Source organism: Colletotrichum graminicola (assembly GCF_000149035.1).
Source record: "Colletotrichum graminicola M1.001 genomic scaffold supercont1.2, whole genome shotgun sequence".
Classification (NCBI taxonomy): Eukaryota; Fungi; Ascomycota; class Sordariomycetes; order Glomerellales; family Glomerellaceae; genus Colletotrichum; species Colletotrichum graminicola.
In genome coordinates, this window is record NW_007361006.1 from 917,695 (window position 1) to 934,641 (window position 16,947).

The following is a 16,947-nucleotide window of genomic DNA, read 5'->3' on the forward strand; positions in this document are numbered from 1 at the left end:
ATGGCGGAACACAACCCCATGATGACGCTCCAGGCTGAGCTCTCTCGTTTCCGTAAGGCGACACTCAACTCGGCCGTCAGTGACGCCGACAAACTCCTCGACCTGCTCGTGCAGGCAAGAGAGCAGATTGCAAATGGTATGTCACTCGCCCCGCCGTCATTTCCTGGTGGTCGTGTGCTCATCGGTGTCCCTCAACCCCACAGCGTCCGATCCGCACCGCGCGAGCTTGACCATGACCAAGCTTCAAAACCCAGTCAACGCAGGCTTCGAGGCAATCAACAATGACCTGAAGGAGGTCTCTAAAGCACAAAAGGCCTTTGGCAAGGCCCTCGACAAGGTGAGCGCCTGTCGAGCACGAAAGACACGGATGAAACCCCCTCTTCCGACTAACACCAGCCCCTCCCCTCTAGTCTTTCCCTCAGCGACCCCTATCGACAGATTACGACGCGATGGCTCCATATTCCTCTCTCATCAACCGCGCTGTCGCCATGCACATGCTTCGGGAGGGTCAGTTCAGCGTGGCCTCGACCTTCCTTCGAGAAGCCCACGAGCGACCTCCCCCTGCGTCCCCGAACCACCCCGCCTTCGATACCGATATACACTCGCTGCAGTCTCAAGAGCTCCAAGACAAGTTCGCCAACATGTACGAGATCCTGCACGAGCTCAAGAATAGGAACCTCGTCCCCGCCATCGAATGGGCGCGGGCCAACAGCGAGGAGCTCGAGGGCCGCGGCTCCAACCTCGAGTTTGAGCTCAGCAAGCTTCAGTTCGTCTGGCTATTCAAGGGTCCTGAAGTCAACGGCCTCCCCGACGACGCCCGCAACGGCCGCACGGGGGCCCTCGGCTACGCGCAGGCTAGCTTCGGCCGCTTCCAGGCCCGCCACCTCAAGGAGATCCAGCAGCTGTCGTGCGCCATGGTGTACGCGTCCAACATCAGCCAGTCACCCTACGCAAATGTCTTCGACACATCGGCCGCCTTCGACGACGTCGCCCTCTCCTTCACCCGCGAGTTCTGCTCCCTGCTCGGCCTGTCCGCCGAGTCCCCTCTCTACGTCGCCGTCACAGCGGGTGCCATCGCCTTGCCGCAGCTCATCAAGTACACCACCTACATGAAGGCCAAGCGCACCGAGTGGACAACGGAGAACGAGCTAGCCTTCGAGACGCCTCTGCCTCGCAGCATGATCTACCACCCCATCTTCGTCTGCCCCGTAAGTAAGGAGCAGACGACGGAGCAGAACCCGCCCATGATGCTGCCGTGCGGCCACGTCATTTGCAAGGATTCGCTGCAGCGCCTGACCAAGGGATCCCGCTTCAAGTGTCCGTACTGCCCCAACGAAGGCCACATCAAGGACGCTCGGGAGATCAAGCTGTAGGACGAGTTCAGATTCTTCGAGCTGGAGCAGGAGGACGATCCGAGCCATCAAAGACACCTTCTGGAACAAATAGGCTCTTATTTTACGATAGGCTGTCGGGAATAGGCGACGCGATGTAGGCACGGCCCTCGGGCATGTGGGGTAGGGCACAAAGGCGTTTCACGGGCAACGAACGGTATAACAGTCTGGGAGCCATTTTTTCTTCTTTTCTTTTCTCACGGTTTCCTCTTTATTGTTTCTGGGAAAGGCACAACAGGAATCCTCTTCTCTTTCTCTCTTTGGAGGGGGTCTCGGTTTTGGGTCGCAGGTATGGGACAGCGAATCTGGTTATTGTTCAGAATAGCGAAGAGTGAAACGGGAAATGCAAGTACAACTCTGCCACGACGATCGCCCAAACCAGCGTAAGCTGTTCCTAGGTGACTCAAGCCCGGTTTAGTTGAACTAGTGGGCCGTAGTCCTTGGCAAAGATGCCAAAGTCTAAGTCAAGGTCGGAGGCACAGCCCGGACGGACCGTAAAGACATAGGCGAGCATCCAGAACGGGGAGGAACGTGTGAGTTGAGACACACAGCCAAGGGTCACATTCACGTAAGATTGCCATTTTCAGCCTGCCCAGGTTTGAAGACGTTGAGGTGGAAGAAAGTGGTTTGATCATGAACACGTTCAAGGACACAGTTTTCATCAATGGTTTTGAATTACCTTAATGCTGAGTGACACTGGGTTGCACCAAGGAAACTTTAAAGCAAATCGCTGGTTTCGACGGCATGTAATGCGTACAAAGGCTTATTAGCCCCCTTTCGCTCCTGCCCAAGTCCATCGTGTCGTCCTGACCAAGGGCCTGGTCGCCAGCGCAACTTTACATAAAACATGTCCATAACTCCACCGTTGGACCAGTCTTCATCCCCCGCGGCAGGTGGAGAGAGAGCAGGCATCATCAACGCCATATAGTGTGTTTCACACATGAAAAGGGAAGAAAAAGAAAAAGAAAAACAGAGTCGATGGGGAATCTCAAGCAGTCCAACAAGCGCCCGGCCCTGCGTGTTTGCCGTGTCCGTCCACAATCCCATTAGGGGGTTTGGATGAAAAAGGTGGCATTGTGTCGTAAATCATGTCTTTGTACAATCGAGCGGTATCTCTTTTGATCTTGCGTTTGCCTCGTCGGGTCAAGCCAGCTCCACCCCTTTTCCTTAATCGATCGTCATCCTGCTTGCAATCTGCGGTTTGACATCTTGCAGGTTGATAGAATTCAAGTCCGGATTCTTCTCGAGGTCCCGGGACGGCTTGCGGAGGTGGTTCTTCAGACCAGCTCCGAAGTTGCGCATGCATATAATGCAGTTGGCGATGGTGCAAATGATGAGGAGGATGGTGATGACAGCAAAGGCAGTGAGCGATTTACGCACCGCCTTGTACTGCTGTTCTGTTTGCGGCTGGTAAATGCGGACGAGCTTGTATATGAAGTAGGTCAGGCCGCCGAGATAGAGAACAATAACCGTACTCATGCCGACTTTGTTTTCGATTCTGGTGAACCAGGCTGCCAAAAGCAAAATGGCGATAGTGATGGGGACCGCGGCTATCGTCAGTCCGAATTCGGCGTCGGTATTGGGGGTAACAATGACCAAGAACTGAACGGTGAACCCAAGGAAAAAGAAGAAATCGAACTTCAGAAGTGCGATATAAATCTAGATTCGGTCAGTATGCAGACGAATGGTAGGCTTCGTAGATGGTGAAGACCCGTACCTGATAGTGTAGGAAACGCTTCTTCATCCTGTAGTCGGCTCCTATCGTCTTGAGAATGTCCCAGGCAAAGACTTGGTACAGCTTCCAGGCAGTGAAGCCCATGGCAATGGAACCAAAGGCTAGGATGCAAGGGATGGCCACCAAGTACGGCTTGACATCTGCCCACATGTCATCTTGAGGGTTCTTGAGGGACTGGTTGACCTTCAACTGGTCCAAGGCCTCTTCGATCTGTTCGACTTGAATGGCAGTGTAGACCATCAATGCGAGGTTGGCGATGCACACGCCAATGACTTGAATAGTGTTCTTGGCCCGCAAGGCATCCCAGACGACAACCAGTTCGTACAAAAAGCCGAAGATGAAAAGGGTCAGGAACGTCGGGATTGTCCGCCTTGGTGAGTCGATGTTGGCTTCGTTCGATTGCGTAGTAGAGTCCTGGTCGGTCAAGCCGGTCTGGAATTTCCAAAAGACGTAGCTGCGGGATGATTAGTATTGAGCAGCACGATATGCGCGACAGTACCGGTGGACGATGACTTACCACTCGAATGCCAGACAAATTATGGCCTGGACGAGAGTGATGAGGAAGAAGATCCTCGGCCATTTGACGCCCATGAAGCCAAAGCCGAGCGGGCCACTGGCACCACTGCTAGGACGCGAGCCGTTCATGGTGGACGGGGCGAGACCTTCGCGAAAAGCGTAGCCTTGGTTGTTTGATGCCGGGGGCGGGTTGTATTGCTGTTGATATTGTTGTTGGTATTCCTGAGCGTATTGTCTTGCAGCAAGTTCTTGGTCGAAGGCTGCAAAGTTTGGGTCGCCGCCGAGCAAAGAACGGCGGGAGTCTAGCCTCGTAGCCAGGTCGACGGTGTTAGCGACTCCCTGGGAGGAGTCGAGATGGGACGATGCGTAATGGTAGTGGGAAGGTGTCGTGGTGGTAAGGTGGTATGGTGGTATGGTTGTGTGCGACGAATTGGAGTTACTTGGAGTGTACGACGGCACGGCGGGTAGGCGTCAACTATCGGGGAAACGACGGTCGAAATGGACAAGACTTGTTCTCTTTTGGGGGATCCGGTTCTGGTCAAGGGATAAAAAGCAAGTGGAGATTGCGAGGGAGTGCCCGGTCGGTGGGAGATTCGAAAATAAGCCAGGCGCGCAGGTTAATGAGAAGATTACTATGCGAAAGAAAGATAGGGAAAAGGGAGGAAGATGGCAAGGCAGAGCCGTCGGGTTTCCTTAACGACAGTAGGTTTTCTTTGGGGTGTGTATGAGAGTGTTCGAGGTCGCAGCAAGGGGGGAAGCTGTTCAGGAAAGAGAGAATGCGAAGGTGTTGTTGGTGCGAAGCTGAAACAGGTTGGGGAGTTTGATCGGTTCGAAGGCGGACAGGGCTCCTTTTTCGCAGTCTCCGGATTTTGACAAGCGCAAAAGAAAGAAGAGAAAAAAAAAAGAAAAAGAAAAAAAGGGAACGACTAGGCGTGGTCGTGGAGGAGGAGGGAGGGAGGGAGTGAGGGAGTGAGGAGGAGGGTCAAAGGCTACAGGTAGCGCAGGACTCAGGAGCACGCTACCTATACCTGTACAATCCGCTGTAGGCCAGCAAACAGGAGCCTAGGTACTAAGGTATGTAAGACGGGACACCACGGCCTTCTGCGGTCTTGGGTGGAGCCTTGAGCCGGGGTGTGCTAGGAGGAAAAAGGTGTAGTTGCCAGAAGTTGGGAGGTGTGTGGGGCCAAGAGATGCTACGCGAGTGGGGCAAGGACCAAGGGACCGTGGGCCAAGAACCAGAAGGGGGGGAGCCAAGGACGAGGACTGATGGGCGAGGGAGGTGTAGGTAGACAAGGACAGCCTTGGAGAAGGGTTGGAATCGCAGGTCGATGGGCGGGGGGAACAGGACTTGGTACTGAGTGGAGAGGGAGAGAGAGGGAGAGAGGGAAAGAGAGAGAGAGAGAGAGGATAATGGGAAGAAAAATAAGCAGCGTCGATGGGTTCTTTCCAGGTCTGCTCTTTTGTTCTCTTGGGGATTAATTGCTGCGCGTGCTGGCTGTAGCGGGTGAGGTAAGACGATCCAGATGCTGTTCTTCGTTTGGGTGTAGGAGGGCCAGCTTGGGGGGGCGGGCTCCAAGGAAAGGCCTGGGCCGGCTTCGATTCGTCGGGGCGGCCGATCAGTCGGGTGATGGATGGCTGATCGGTTGAAGGGATTGCATCAGAAGAATCCTTCTACAGCTGGCGACGAAGTGAGGTAAATGATGGAGTGAGAGCGGGAGTGAAGAGAGGGAGAGAGAATGAGAGAGAGACACACAGCGTCTGCAAGGCGGGTGGGTCACTCTGTGGTCTGGTCGACAATAGATGGGCCAGCGTCTTCTTGGTGTTACGGATTTCCTACTTTCTCGTATTCGTGCGATGGTCGACCGGTCGACTTGTGGCTGTTTGGCGTCCAGAGTTTGGAGGGGGGGGGTGGAAGAACTGGGCAAGGCAAGGAGCATACGTCTCATTCATGAAATAGAAATTCCGACAGCAAGAGGCCTCAACAGCAATGAGGTCAATCATGTAACCCCAGACCCGAAGAATCAAGGCGCGCATATGACAGTCACTCAAACAACGTCCAATGTCGGCTCCCCGTACCGTACTTTGGCCCATGATCCCCCATTCATCAGAGGGGGAGGGGAGGGGAGCGCCGGCACGGCACGGCACAGCACGGCACAGCACAGCACAGCACAGCACAGCCGGAAAACCAGTACACCACACGCGCAGTCTCCAGACCTTTTCCCAAGGAAAAAGTGGCTGGTTCCGCCAGGGATAGTAGGGCTGTGCAGAAACCCCGGGCCCGAGGTGGTAGTATAGCGGGCTGGCTGCGCCAGGAATAGGACTTATGGGTTCGCTGCCTTGCGTGTTACTCTCCACTCTGCTAGTGCGCGACATGGCCGATGACTATGAATGGCTGGGGAGGGATGCACTCGGCTAACATGGAATTCTCCAGTGGGCCTCTCGCGCTGCACTATCGAAATGGCAGCTCCTCCTCTCCTCTCCTGCAAGCAAGTCAATCCTGGCCACCAACCCGCTCTCGCCAAATGCAGAACACGCGACCCATTTCCCCTTAACATGCACGACTTTATTGACATTGGCACCACTAATATCTTCGGCTCAGCAACCCAGCCAGATCATCTCAGCATCAAGGCTAGACTAGGACTGCCTGGGCCTGAGAGATGAGGCTTCCTCACAGCCACAGTCTCGCCAGTCCTACACTACCGAGTAGGTATGGATACACTATCCGTACCTAGTAGTAGGTACCTAATCCAAGCCTCTCTCTCCGTCTTCCTTGTTCTGTCGATTCTCTGCATGAGACCTGCATCGTCCCCTTACCTTACCTTAATTCTGCCCAACCAGACTGAAGATTCCCGACCTGACAAGATGCCCAGCCGGACTACGCCGTGGCGCTCCCAGCTGCTAGCCTCGTCGACGAACCGTCACCAACGCTCGGCGCGCTTCCTGGCGTTTTCTGACGTCCTGATGCTCAAAGGACCCCTTCACATGCCGTGCTTGCAGGTGGCTGGGCCCAATCCCATGCCTTCTCAGTAAGCACTCTTGACTTTTGTGTCATTTGCATTCATTCGTACCAAACTAGCGGCATCTTCCGCCACGGATTGGTTGTGTTACGGATACAGAGTGCGGTAAAGAAACGACCAATATCCCAATAATAATAATAATAATAATAATAATAATAATAATAATAATAATAATAATAATAATAATAATAACAACAACGTTATCTTAATCAAGCAAAGACAGAATACGGCGCCTCTCTTTTCTCCCGCTGCCCTTAGGTATCCGCAGACGCACCGTCAGCCAGGTGAACACTCGCTCTGCTCCGTCCTACCCAACTACCTACACAGTACCCAAGTATGTACGGATATCTACATTGTACATCTCCTTGTCGGCTCACACTGTCATTTCCACAACCCCGCCATGCCACTCTTCTTTCGCTCCATCCCTCCCACTCATCAATGCCGTGCCCATCCGCGCACCCTGTTGTTGGCCCACATGCTGTGATCCCAGGCCAACCCCCCTCCCCCCACTGAGAACCGGGAGTCAGTCCGCGTGCGCCGTTCCGAGCAATGTGCGATGATGAAAGAGAGATTATTGACATCGACCCTGTTGCGGCGGTGACGACAGACGCATCTGAGGACGCCAAGCCACTCCAGGAACTCCACCGCGGCATCACGGTGGTTTGAGGCTCAGTCAAGGTTGAACCACCACGGCAAGACACAATTCTCACACTGACACTCTCACACTGACACAAACCCTTCCGTCGTCTCACGGTTCATGCTCAACTTTCGAGTGAGATCGGATAACCCGCCGATGAACCGCCCGCACGGCGGCCTTTGCCCTACCAGCCTGATTAGCGCGGATCTTATTGCGGTTGACGTCTCCATTTCAATGCTTCGCATCTTGCAAAACACCGTCTGGGCCGCAGATCGCGCCCCGTGCCAGACTTTTATTATCCCCGTCCGAAGTATTGAAACAACATCCTTCTTTTTCCCCTTTTGCCCAAACCTCCGAGGTTGCCCAACTTGGACGCACTGGCCAGGAGAGCCACCACTCCTCGGCCATCCTGTGAACCCCGTCCCGTTCCATCCTCTGTTCCTCGGGGGAAAAAGGGTCACCACAATCCCTGTTCCGGATCTGGACGAGTCAAACGAGCAGTGAGTGCCCGAACCCTCGGTCGTCGGTCGCTCAGCATAGTTGCGATTGGCATCGTTGTCCATGCAAGCGGCCGGCGATGCCTACAGTGGATCAACCGATATTACTTCCCCGACCATGGTCATTACCGCGGCCTATCCTGACGACTTTTTTTTATCCAAAACAAGTTGCCTAGGCTATAAAAGAAAAAGAAAAAAAAGGAAAAAGGAAAAAGAATTCTTGCCACCCGTCTGAAAGGCTACTTACTACCTAGAGACTTCAGGTCTGAGCACGGAGCTGGATGTCAGTTGATAATATCATACCTTGTCTTCTCGGCTTCGTCGGTGCTTGCTATGCTTAATGCATACCAAAGTACTGGATGGTGTCACGGTTGTCCCGTCAAACCCTCCTGCCCGTGCGGTAACAAGGCAGTATCAACAACAGCCCGGCACCTCGCTCGCTCACTTATGCGGTCATGCTTCAGGAGAAAACTCTGAGGGAGAAAAGGCCATGTTCAGATTCGAGGTCTTGGGACAGGAAATGTGCATCCTGGTACCGATACAGGCTTCTGTGTAGGCTGCAATCAAGTCTGCGTGGTTCCTAATTACGTAGTAATGGCTAGTCTGAGTCTCCTTTCCACCATTTCTCCAGATGACACGTCTAGGATGGTCTAGCTTTTTCCCGCGAGGCCCTCGGTGCTTCATGTGTGCCAACGCGACATCGTTGTATTTTTTTCTTCACCGTTGGTTTAAGTGAGAACTGTCAACTGGGGCCCGGCATACCCAAAGTACTGGGTTCCTAGGCTTATGGCCTGTTCACATCCCAGTTGGCGGCATGTCACGGCTGCTTCCCAGCTCGCAGCACGTCGGCCGAATCTGTTCGGCAATATAGCTACAAGAGGAACTTCTCGGCCGTCTTCCATTATGCCGAGTAGAAGGAACCATTCTACCATCGACGCCCGAACATACGAAGACAATACGAGTCACGTGTGAGACCGGACCCGCCCAAGATCCGATGCGGTCTTTCTTCTCATGGTTCATGTGCAAGACGATTCCACCTGCGCACCAACCAAGACGAGTAGTATCGAGTACTGTGTATCCATGCAGTGATTTGAAACGGCCCAACGGTGCCCTGATGTAAAGGCTGGATCGTAGAATGCGGATGACGGCACTCTCGGGGAAGCCCTCCGTGGGCGAGGGAACAAAACCACTCCACAATGCCGAGGTGAAGACCAAGATCGTCCCGCTCGACGACTCCCGATTCTCGGATCCGGGTTGCCGCCAAGTACGACGATACCACGCGTTGCTGTTTGGGTTCTGCCCACTAAGAGTTGTTATGCAATGGTAGGGGAGTGTTGAACAAGACGATCAAACGTGTGACGAAGTGAATGATCAAATCTGGTTGGCGGAAGCCGCGAGCTCGGTCGACTGTGTCGAAGCATCTAAGACTATCGTCGTCTGACTGAGCAGCCACGGTCTGTCAAGACACGCATGTTACTTTGATGGATCGAGCGGGCGGGATTTGCGCACCAAGATCGCTCCAACCAATTCCCCTAGGCTCCATGGTTTAGATTCTCTTCGTTAGAATTTCGGCTCCAAATGGTTTGGCTGAGCCTGAGAAGTCCTTCGGTGTCAGACATGCCATGCGTTCCGACCCCAACCTTCTTCGCGAGGCGAGCCATGTGCTATCCCAGTTGACCATATCAGATATTGCTGGTTTTGGGATGCCTCGTCGAATCTGCTAGGCGCAGCTGGGAATGTCCTCCATCCTATGGAATACAATCCTATTGAATACAGAGCATCGCTCTCCTCACCCGGCATTGAAGTAGGGCAAGGTTTGCAAGATCCCGGTAAATATCAAGTCAAAAGCACTGAGAGGGCGCTAAGGGCATCTGCCATGCCTGTGAGATGCGATGAGGGTGACTTTCTGCATGTCTCACGGGCTCGCAGCGTCCGGATATGTCCCCAAACCAGGAGCAGGCTTCGAGGAGTGTGCAAAGCGGAATGTGAGAGTAGTTCTCTTCATTGAAAGGACCTTCTGCTGGTCCTTCCCATATTATACACGAAGCCCCCAGTTGCGGGGCTGCTTCTAAATGCCACATCAAAATCCCCAAGGTATCGCAACCCCCAATACAGAGACCAAGAGGCCTGGCGACGTCGATACGGGGACCCGCTCCCATCAATAATCTCATCCGTGATATACATGTCGCCACCGCGTTCAGAGTCCTAAAGGAAGCAGACCGGTCGTCTCACGGTAATGCTATGTCGTTGCTCCTTTTCCCAAAGCTCTGTTATGCTTCGGCTTTCGTTTCTTTGCCCTTCAACGCTTGTTGTTGTTGCCGTTGTTCTTTTAGAACATGCCGCCTCCCATGCCACCGCCTCTCTTCTGGCTCTCATTCTGCATCACTTCGGACGCCTTCATGTGCGCCTCGAAGAACTTGGCGGCGCAGCGATCGAGGCAAACGGACTCGCCCTTGTTCAGGTCGGCCTCGCGGTAGTCGGGGAGGCACTTGGACTGGCAAATCTTGGTCAGGCTGATTGCGCGCGGATAGCATGTTAGCAAACATATCCTCATTTCGCGCATCCACGATGCATTGCTCATTGACGCTGCGAAAGGTCCTTCAGCGGGTAAATATCGTGGTAACGCACCGGTTGTGCATGTCAGCCAGCAGACGCATCTCCTGCTCGGCCATGGCGATCTTCTCCTCCGAGGAGAGCTTGGGGCGACCCATTCCAAAGAAAGACATGTTGGCGGTTGGGGGGATAGATGAGTGGAAGGTTTGGGTGATGGGTTCGACTTGGATTCCGTTGGATACGACGAGGGAGCGTTGTTTTGATTATGGGCAGCTAGCTTTGCTTGCTCGGAAGGCTGCTTGACGTGCTAAGTCGAGATTTTACGAAGCTCCTTTGCCTTATCTTATCACACTTCTCTTGGAGTTCAGCACTCGTCGGAGAGCCCCGCTTCGAAGTTCGATGTCCAATCACCAGCCGTTTGACATGGGCTCGTTCCGGGCCGGTTTGTCCCGCCGCTCGTGTCCAGGCGTTATCGATAACGTCAGGGACTACGATAAAAGTGCGCCGGCGCAAAATTTCTTTGCGAGTGTTCCTAACATACTTGGCCACCTCAAGAGGAGCCAAAATCTTCTTAAGCAACTATGGTGGTAAGTCTAGCTCGGGAATTGCATTTCCACCCTTCCAACTTCCCCCCTCATATGATGATTGCAAGCAATTCAGAACCGCTGCGACTTACACAGCTTCTGCTGTGGTTGATTTAAACCGCCTATTATCTGACATCCTACTCCTACCCTTACTTCATGCATCCATGCCTGATTGGACAACGGAGCTAACAGGAGATAACCAGATGCAATGACTTCAATTCAGAGTCTACGGCTGTTCCGGCCGTTGGTGCGCGCACCGCGGGTCGCCAGGTTCGCGCAGTTTTTCCATGCTGGGCAGCCAAGTGGCACAAGCATACTTCAGCAAAATGGGGCTAGGAGGAAGAAGGATAGGATAGCAACTCGGACAGAAGAACAAGACGCTTCAGCGCATGGTGGAGAGGAGACTAGGGTATCGGAGTTCAAGAAGATGCGCACCAAGGCGCTGGAGGAGGCCAGCGAGAAGGGACTATTCCAGGAGACGCATCCACGGCTGGTCCATCGCAAGAAGCCTATGTCTGTCCCTGCCTTTAGGAAGAGTTGGAAGAATGCCAAGCTGGACGACCCGGGCAATACTGAGGTCGTCACCCTGTATGGTACGCAGAATGAATACAAGTCGTCCCTAATCACCATCGGCGCCTTGCTGACAGGGCCACAGGCCGCGTCCAATCCATCCGCTTGCACGGGAACAGGCTCGTCTTCGTTACCATTGTCAATGAGTTTGAAAAGATTCAGGGCATGGTCAACTACCGTAACCTCGACAACCTCCCCGACATGACCCTTGACTCCTTCAAGCTCTTTGCCCGGCTGATCGAGAAGGGCGACCACATATGTAAGCGCCCGCCAAGGTACTTCTTCATGGTGACCAAATGCTAAACAAACCCGCAGCCATCACTGGCAAGCCCACTCGTACGAGCACTGGCGAGCTCACCATCCAGGCCGTAGTGCTCCCGGAGCTGCTCTCCCCGGCCATGGAGCAAATCCCGCAGACCCTGACGGACCCGGAGACGAAGTCGCGCAAGCGGCACGTCGACATGATTGTCAACCCCGAGGTCGCCGACATCTTGCGGCTGCGCTCCCACATCACAAAGTACATGCGCGATTACTTCCACGAGCAGTCCTTCCTCGAGTTCCAGACGCCCATCCTTGCTGAGAACGCTGGCGGCGCCGTTGCGCGCTCCTTCACTACCCAGGCCACCGAGTTCCCCTCCAAGGAGCTCTCCCTCCGCATCGCGCCCGAGCTCTGGCTCAAGCGCCTCGTCGTTGGCGGCGTCCACAAGGTCTTCGAGATCGGCCCGGCCTTCCGCAACGAGGGCATCGACGGCACCCACAACCCCGAGTTCACAATGTGCGAGTTCTACAGCGCCTATACGAACCTACCCGAGCTCATCGCCCGCACCGAAGAGCTCCTCGCGGGCCTCGCGGCCCACTGTCAGCACCTCATCGAGACCCAGCTCACCTCCCTCGAGCCCATCGACGCCTCCAAGTTCGCCCGTCCCTTCCGTCAGCTCGAGTTCATCCCAGCCCTCGAAGAAGCACTCGGCTTCCGCTTGCCCAAGCTCACCGGCAAGGATGCCTACCCGGAGCTCATCGCCGCGCTGGCCCTCTGCAAGATCGAAGTTCCCGGTGGCATCCCGCCGACGATGCCCAAGCTCCTCGACCGCCTGGCAGCCGTCTACCTCGAGCCCAAGTCCTTCGAGGGCCCGCTCTTCATCACGCACCACCCGACGTGCATGTCGCCGCTCGCCAAGAGCTTCGTCTGTCCCGCCACGCTACAGCTCGTGTCGGCGCGCACAGAGCTCTTCGTCAACGGCCGCGAGCTGGCCAACATGTACGAGGAGGAAAACGACCCGGCGGCACAGGCGCGCAAGCTCGCGGAGCACCGCTTCTTCGGCACCGGAAAGGACCAGGCGCTGCTCGAGGACAAGGACGAGCCGCACCCGCACAGGGACGCGCCCCTCGACAAGAGCTACATCCGGGCGCTCGAGGCCGGGTTGCCGCCGACGGGGGGCTGGGGCTGTGGCGTCGAGAGGCTGGTTATGCTGTTCTCCGGCGCCAACCGGATAAGCGATTGCTTGAGCTTCGGGACGTTGAAGAACGTGGTCGGCCTAACGTCCGAGGCGCAGAACCGCACAGAGTCTTAGTGAGCGTCGTCATGATGACGGCGTTGGTATATTTCTCCCGTTCTTTTATGCTTTGCCACTTTTATTTTTCTGTCTCAATTTTTTTTTTTTTTGCGTGAGCCAACGAGCATTGGAATTGTCTGACTTGAGTCGAAGCCGTCTGGAGATGAGTCAGGCGAAGGGAGTATGGAGAGGAGTTCAGAAGCATGTAATAACCTGTACAACATCGGACCAGCGTAGATGTACCACTTTGTTAGAATACCCAAGCATAAGAGGAGCTTGAGGGCAGCAAGGCCACCTTTTCGGAAAGGATTCACCAATGATTGCCCGTGATTTGTCTGAATTCAACCCGCTTTTGCTCATGAACTACCAAACTATGCTAACTTGGAGAGAATATAGGCAGTGCCTATGACCCTCCAAGAAAATGCTACGCATCAAGCTGCAATAATAGAAAGCCAGATAAACCAAGGAGGTGGCAAAATCAACCGAACTAAACTGCCATCGTTCTTCCAGAAACCTCTTTCGTCTAGGAGCACTGTGGCATGTAACCAGAATCCGAGAGTTCGTCCAAGGCAAAATTGCGCCTTACCCAATGCTGTTTTCCGATTTTCTATGCGCGCTCTTCCTTTCCTTCCATTTATTGCATCGGCATTCCATAGATTATCCAATGCTCAAAGTCACGTTCGTTTCGCCACGGTGTAATATTGAGAATTATTCGTCGGAGTCTAGAATGCAAACGATGCCGCTGATCGATATACGCTGCCCGTCGCCAGTATGTAATTGCCGGGGGTATAAGCTTAGACGAGAAGCAGTCGCACAAAAATGTGATGCTGATTTTCTCCGTATCCTTACCAGAATCGACTCGCTTGGTGCTCCGCAGAGTCTTTCACCGCGTCCTTCCAGAGAATATATTCCCATGACTGGTTACGGATTCTTTTGCCGTTAAGCCGAGCCCAGGTGGGAATAGTCTGCTTCGTAAGCGTTGGATGGTCCATATAGATACCCCTCAGCTCCTGTAGCTTGTTATGCACGTCAAGCAGTGCTGCCTCTCCAGAAGCTCCGAGAATGGCGTAATCCCTCTCGGGCGCGATGAGGTCCAGTACTCTGGGCAGGTTTTGGTGGTTTCGAACGGCTTCGGCACGAGCCACGCTGTGGAGTGCCGGAGAACGAGCAAAGGGGTTGACGAGGAGCGGTGCGACGGTATCTTGGAGGTCTCTGTCCATGACCTGGCCCGGGCTCTGCACACTTTCATCCGACGAGGAAAGGAACGTGTTGAGGAGTTCCCTCTTCTCGATCAACCGATGGTGAGCCTCTCCGTTGAGGGCGTATTGCAGGTCACACATGCGACAAACCCAATGCTCTGGCCGCCGGATTTCCATCTCCAGTCGGAAAAAGGTTCGAATCAGGGTATTGCTGCATCGATTACAGGTGTGTTGCTTGAATTGCTCGTTGCGTTGACGATACTTCATCTTCTGGTCGCGGCCCTGAAGCAGGCTCATTAGAACCTGGTCCTCGAGGCCTTCCTTGACAATGTCAGGGAGAAGGAAGTAGGAAGGGGTACTCATGGCCGAGTCAATCCATGTGAAGATATGATGAAGAAAGGCAGCACCTTGTCCGGGCTTCATCGGTACGAGGTCGAAAAACCTGCGGAAATCTTGGCGTTCGGAGAGTAGTTCTATACCCATTGGAATGGCTTTCATGACGGCCAGGAAGACTGTGGTGAAGAAGCTGGTTAGAACGTTGACATTGATCGGGTCCCATGAGACGATGTGAGTACCAAGACGATTGTTTAGCGGGCCAAAGTACGTTCGAGGATAGAACTGAAGAACAACTGGTTTCTTTACCATCCTTTTTGAGTTCCAGTAGACAAGGTCCAGTAGTGGGATGAGATGGCCAACGTGAAGTAGCTCGCAGTTAATGGCTCCTAAAATCTCGAGCTGTGGGCATGTCACGAGAATCATCTCAACGATTCGCGTGTCCATCATGGGAACTTCGTGCAGACGGATATTCTTCAGGGCACCGCCGTATTGGTTGAGCGAACGTACTGTCAGTGAATTAGCATCAAACACAAGTCATGTACAACCCATGTTGGGTGATCAACGTACACATTGGGATGTTGTATGACACCTCTTGTAGATAGTGGTTCGCCGCCTCCATATAGAACAGACCCTGCTCTTGAAGCCTAGCACCTAACTTGGCTTCAGCATCGAGGAGTCTCTTGTCATTGACTAGGAACGGGAAAAATTTCTCATAGGTGTCCGCGTCCGCTTTGTTGTCCTGCGCAATGTTCCACAACGTGTTGCGCGTCTTGTGGCTCAACCAGGCCTTCGGAATGCCCTTGATGTCCCCGGGAGCAACACTGGGATCTCTACCCCGAATGAAGAGGTTGCAGCCGATCCCAATCGTCGATCGTCGTGCGTCATCGATCCCGTCAAGCGCAGAGGGAAGCCAATCGCAGTCTTGGTAATCGCCGAGAGGGAGATGAAAGCGAGACTGCGGCAGGTTAGTGGTATGAAAGGGGATCCGATTGGTACTGGACTGGGACCTACCACATAGATAGCTACTGCATCCAAACAAGCCTTGGAAGCGGAGGCAAGTCTGCCAACCGCTGGGGTATCCATAGACCAAAGGCATGCTATCACTTCGTGGCCGATAGGCACGACAGCAAGAACCTGCTCGAAAAGAGTTGTGAGGCTAGGTAATACTGTCTCGTTGGGGAGCTCCTCATCCTGGTGAGCTTCTCTGATGGACTCTCCACTTTCTTCGGCGGAAATTGAATGGTTCAACTCTGTATCGTTGTCTGGAACCTGCCGCAGTTCGTTCCAAAACACTGGTCCTGGAAATTCCTTACAGGGTAGCTTCGGCAAAGACTTCTTGCCTCCCGTTATCAGACCGATGACGGTGCCAAGCTGGTCCCGGCACTGCTCCGTGTACGTGCGGCCCACCACCGGGTGACACTTGTCGTTATGGGGAACCACAAGCTTCATCTCACCGGGATGGATGGCTTTCTCGGGATAGGCCATTACAGATACTGATCTCTCACCTACCAGACTGGTGATTGAAGGCAAGCGGAGAAAGAACTGACTAGCTTCGCCAAACTGTCTGAAGCTAGCCCACGCGATTGGAGTAAATATAACTGAATGAAGGAGCAACGAAGTAGCAATAGAAGATGAGGAAGAGGAGTCACAAGTGAGATCGAAAGGTACAGCCCGGATAGTGAAGCTTGCTTACGGCCAATATAGGAATGTGAGATCAAAAGATGATTTAGGGTTCGAGTATTTTCCAAAAGAGCCTCTCGCTGTTACCCCTGACTGGTTAGCTACGAGGAAATGAAGCTAAGACTGGAAGTGGTATGCTATTGAGAAAAGGCCTGCCAGAGCCGAAGGTGAGGTGTGGAAAGCCGGTTGATAGATAGCTGATCAACTCCAAGGTGAACCCACGGGAATTAAGCAGGAATTGAAGCAGACCAGACGAAAACACACGAACTCGAGCGTCGTTTCCTCTTGAATGTTGGAGATTAGTAAGGACGCCGAGGTGAGTTGGTATGTATCTATAACGAGGGGAGCAAAGCTAGGCGCACCAAACGTGATGGACAACGTGAACTGTGTATCAAATTAGAGGCGAGGCGAATATGAAGTGTGATCGTGGCACTTGAATGAATTCAAGGACCAAAGTTTGATGGGATCTTTAACTTGCGATGTTGGCCGAGAGAGGGAAATGAAGACGAGGGGGGTTTTCTGAATACTTGGGAGGGCAAAGTCGAAAAAGGCAAGCAGGGGAAGGAAGGAGGGACCTACCGCTGTTGAGGGAACTACTTTCAAGAAATGAACCGACTTTTATGTAGCAGGATAATTGCGAAGTAATTAATGATGACGATTTCTACCATGCATAGGAGAG

The 16,947-nt window shown here is 53.6% G+C and overlaps 5 protein-coding genes across 5 annotated transcripts; 2 read left to right on the forward strand and 3 right to left on the reverse strand.

The window, feature by feature from the left end:
• On the forward strand, positions 1 to 1,373 carry GLRG_00724 (uncharacterized protein; the record flags this gene model as incomplete). Its single annotated transcript, XM_008091409.1, has 3 exons — positions 1 to 136; positions 204 to 337; positions 411 to 1,373. The coding sequence occupies 3 exons, from the start codon at positions 1 to 3 to the stop codon at positions 1,371 to 1,373; spliced, it is 1,233 nt and encodes a 410-aa protein (XP_008089600.1).
• A 1,185-nt stretch (positions 1,374 to 2,558) lies between these two features.
• GLRG_00725 (uncharacterized protein) lies at positions 2,559 to 3,771 on the reverse strand (the record flags this gene model as incomplete). The annotated part of the gene is made up of 3 exons (XM_008091410.1): positions 2,559 to 3,050; positions 3,109 to 3,580; positions 3,644 to 3,771. 3 exons carry the CDS (start codon positions 3,769 to 3,771, stop codon positions 2,559 to 2,561), a joined length of 1,092 nt encoding a protein of 363 aa, XP_008089601.1.
• Positions 3,772 to 10,122: 6,351 nt separating this feature from the next.
• Positions 10,123 to 10,519, reverse strand: GLRG_00726 (Tim10/DDP family zinc finger; the record flags this gene model as incomplete). The annotated part of the gene is made up of 2 exons (XM_008091411.1): positions 10,123 to 10,306; positions 10,422 to 10,519. The coding sequence occupies 2 exons, from the start codon at positions 10,517 to 10,519 to the stop codon at positions 10,123 to 10,125; spliced, it is 282 nt and encodes a 93-aa protein (XP_008089602.1).
• An 838-nt stretch (positions 10,520 to 11,357) lies between these two features.
• GLRG_00727 (lysyl-tRNA synthetase) lies at positions 11,358 to 13,071 on the forward strand (the record flags this gene model as incomplete). Its single annotated transcript, XM_008091412.1, has 3 exons — positions 11,358 to 11,523; positions 11,586 to 11,759; positions 11,816 to 13,071. 3 exons carry the CDS (start codon positions 11,358 to 11,360, stop codon positions 13,069 to 13,071), a joined length of 1,596 nt encoding a protein of 531 aa, XP_008089603.1.
• An 827-nt stretch (positions 13,072 to 13,898) lies between these two features.
• GLRG_00728 (uncharacterized protein) lies at positions 13,899 to 16,073 on the reverse strand (the record flags this gene model as incomplete). Its single annotated transcript, XM_008091413.1, has 3 exons — positions 13,899 to 15,094; positions 15,156 to 15,543; positions 15,600 to 16,073. The coding sequence occupies 3 exons, from the start codon at positions 16,071 to 16,073 to the stop codon at positions 13,899 to 13,901; spliced, it is 2,058 nt and encodes a 685-aa protein (XP_008089604.1).
• Positions 16,074 to 16,947: the final 874 nt, after the last annotated feature.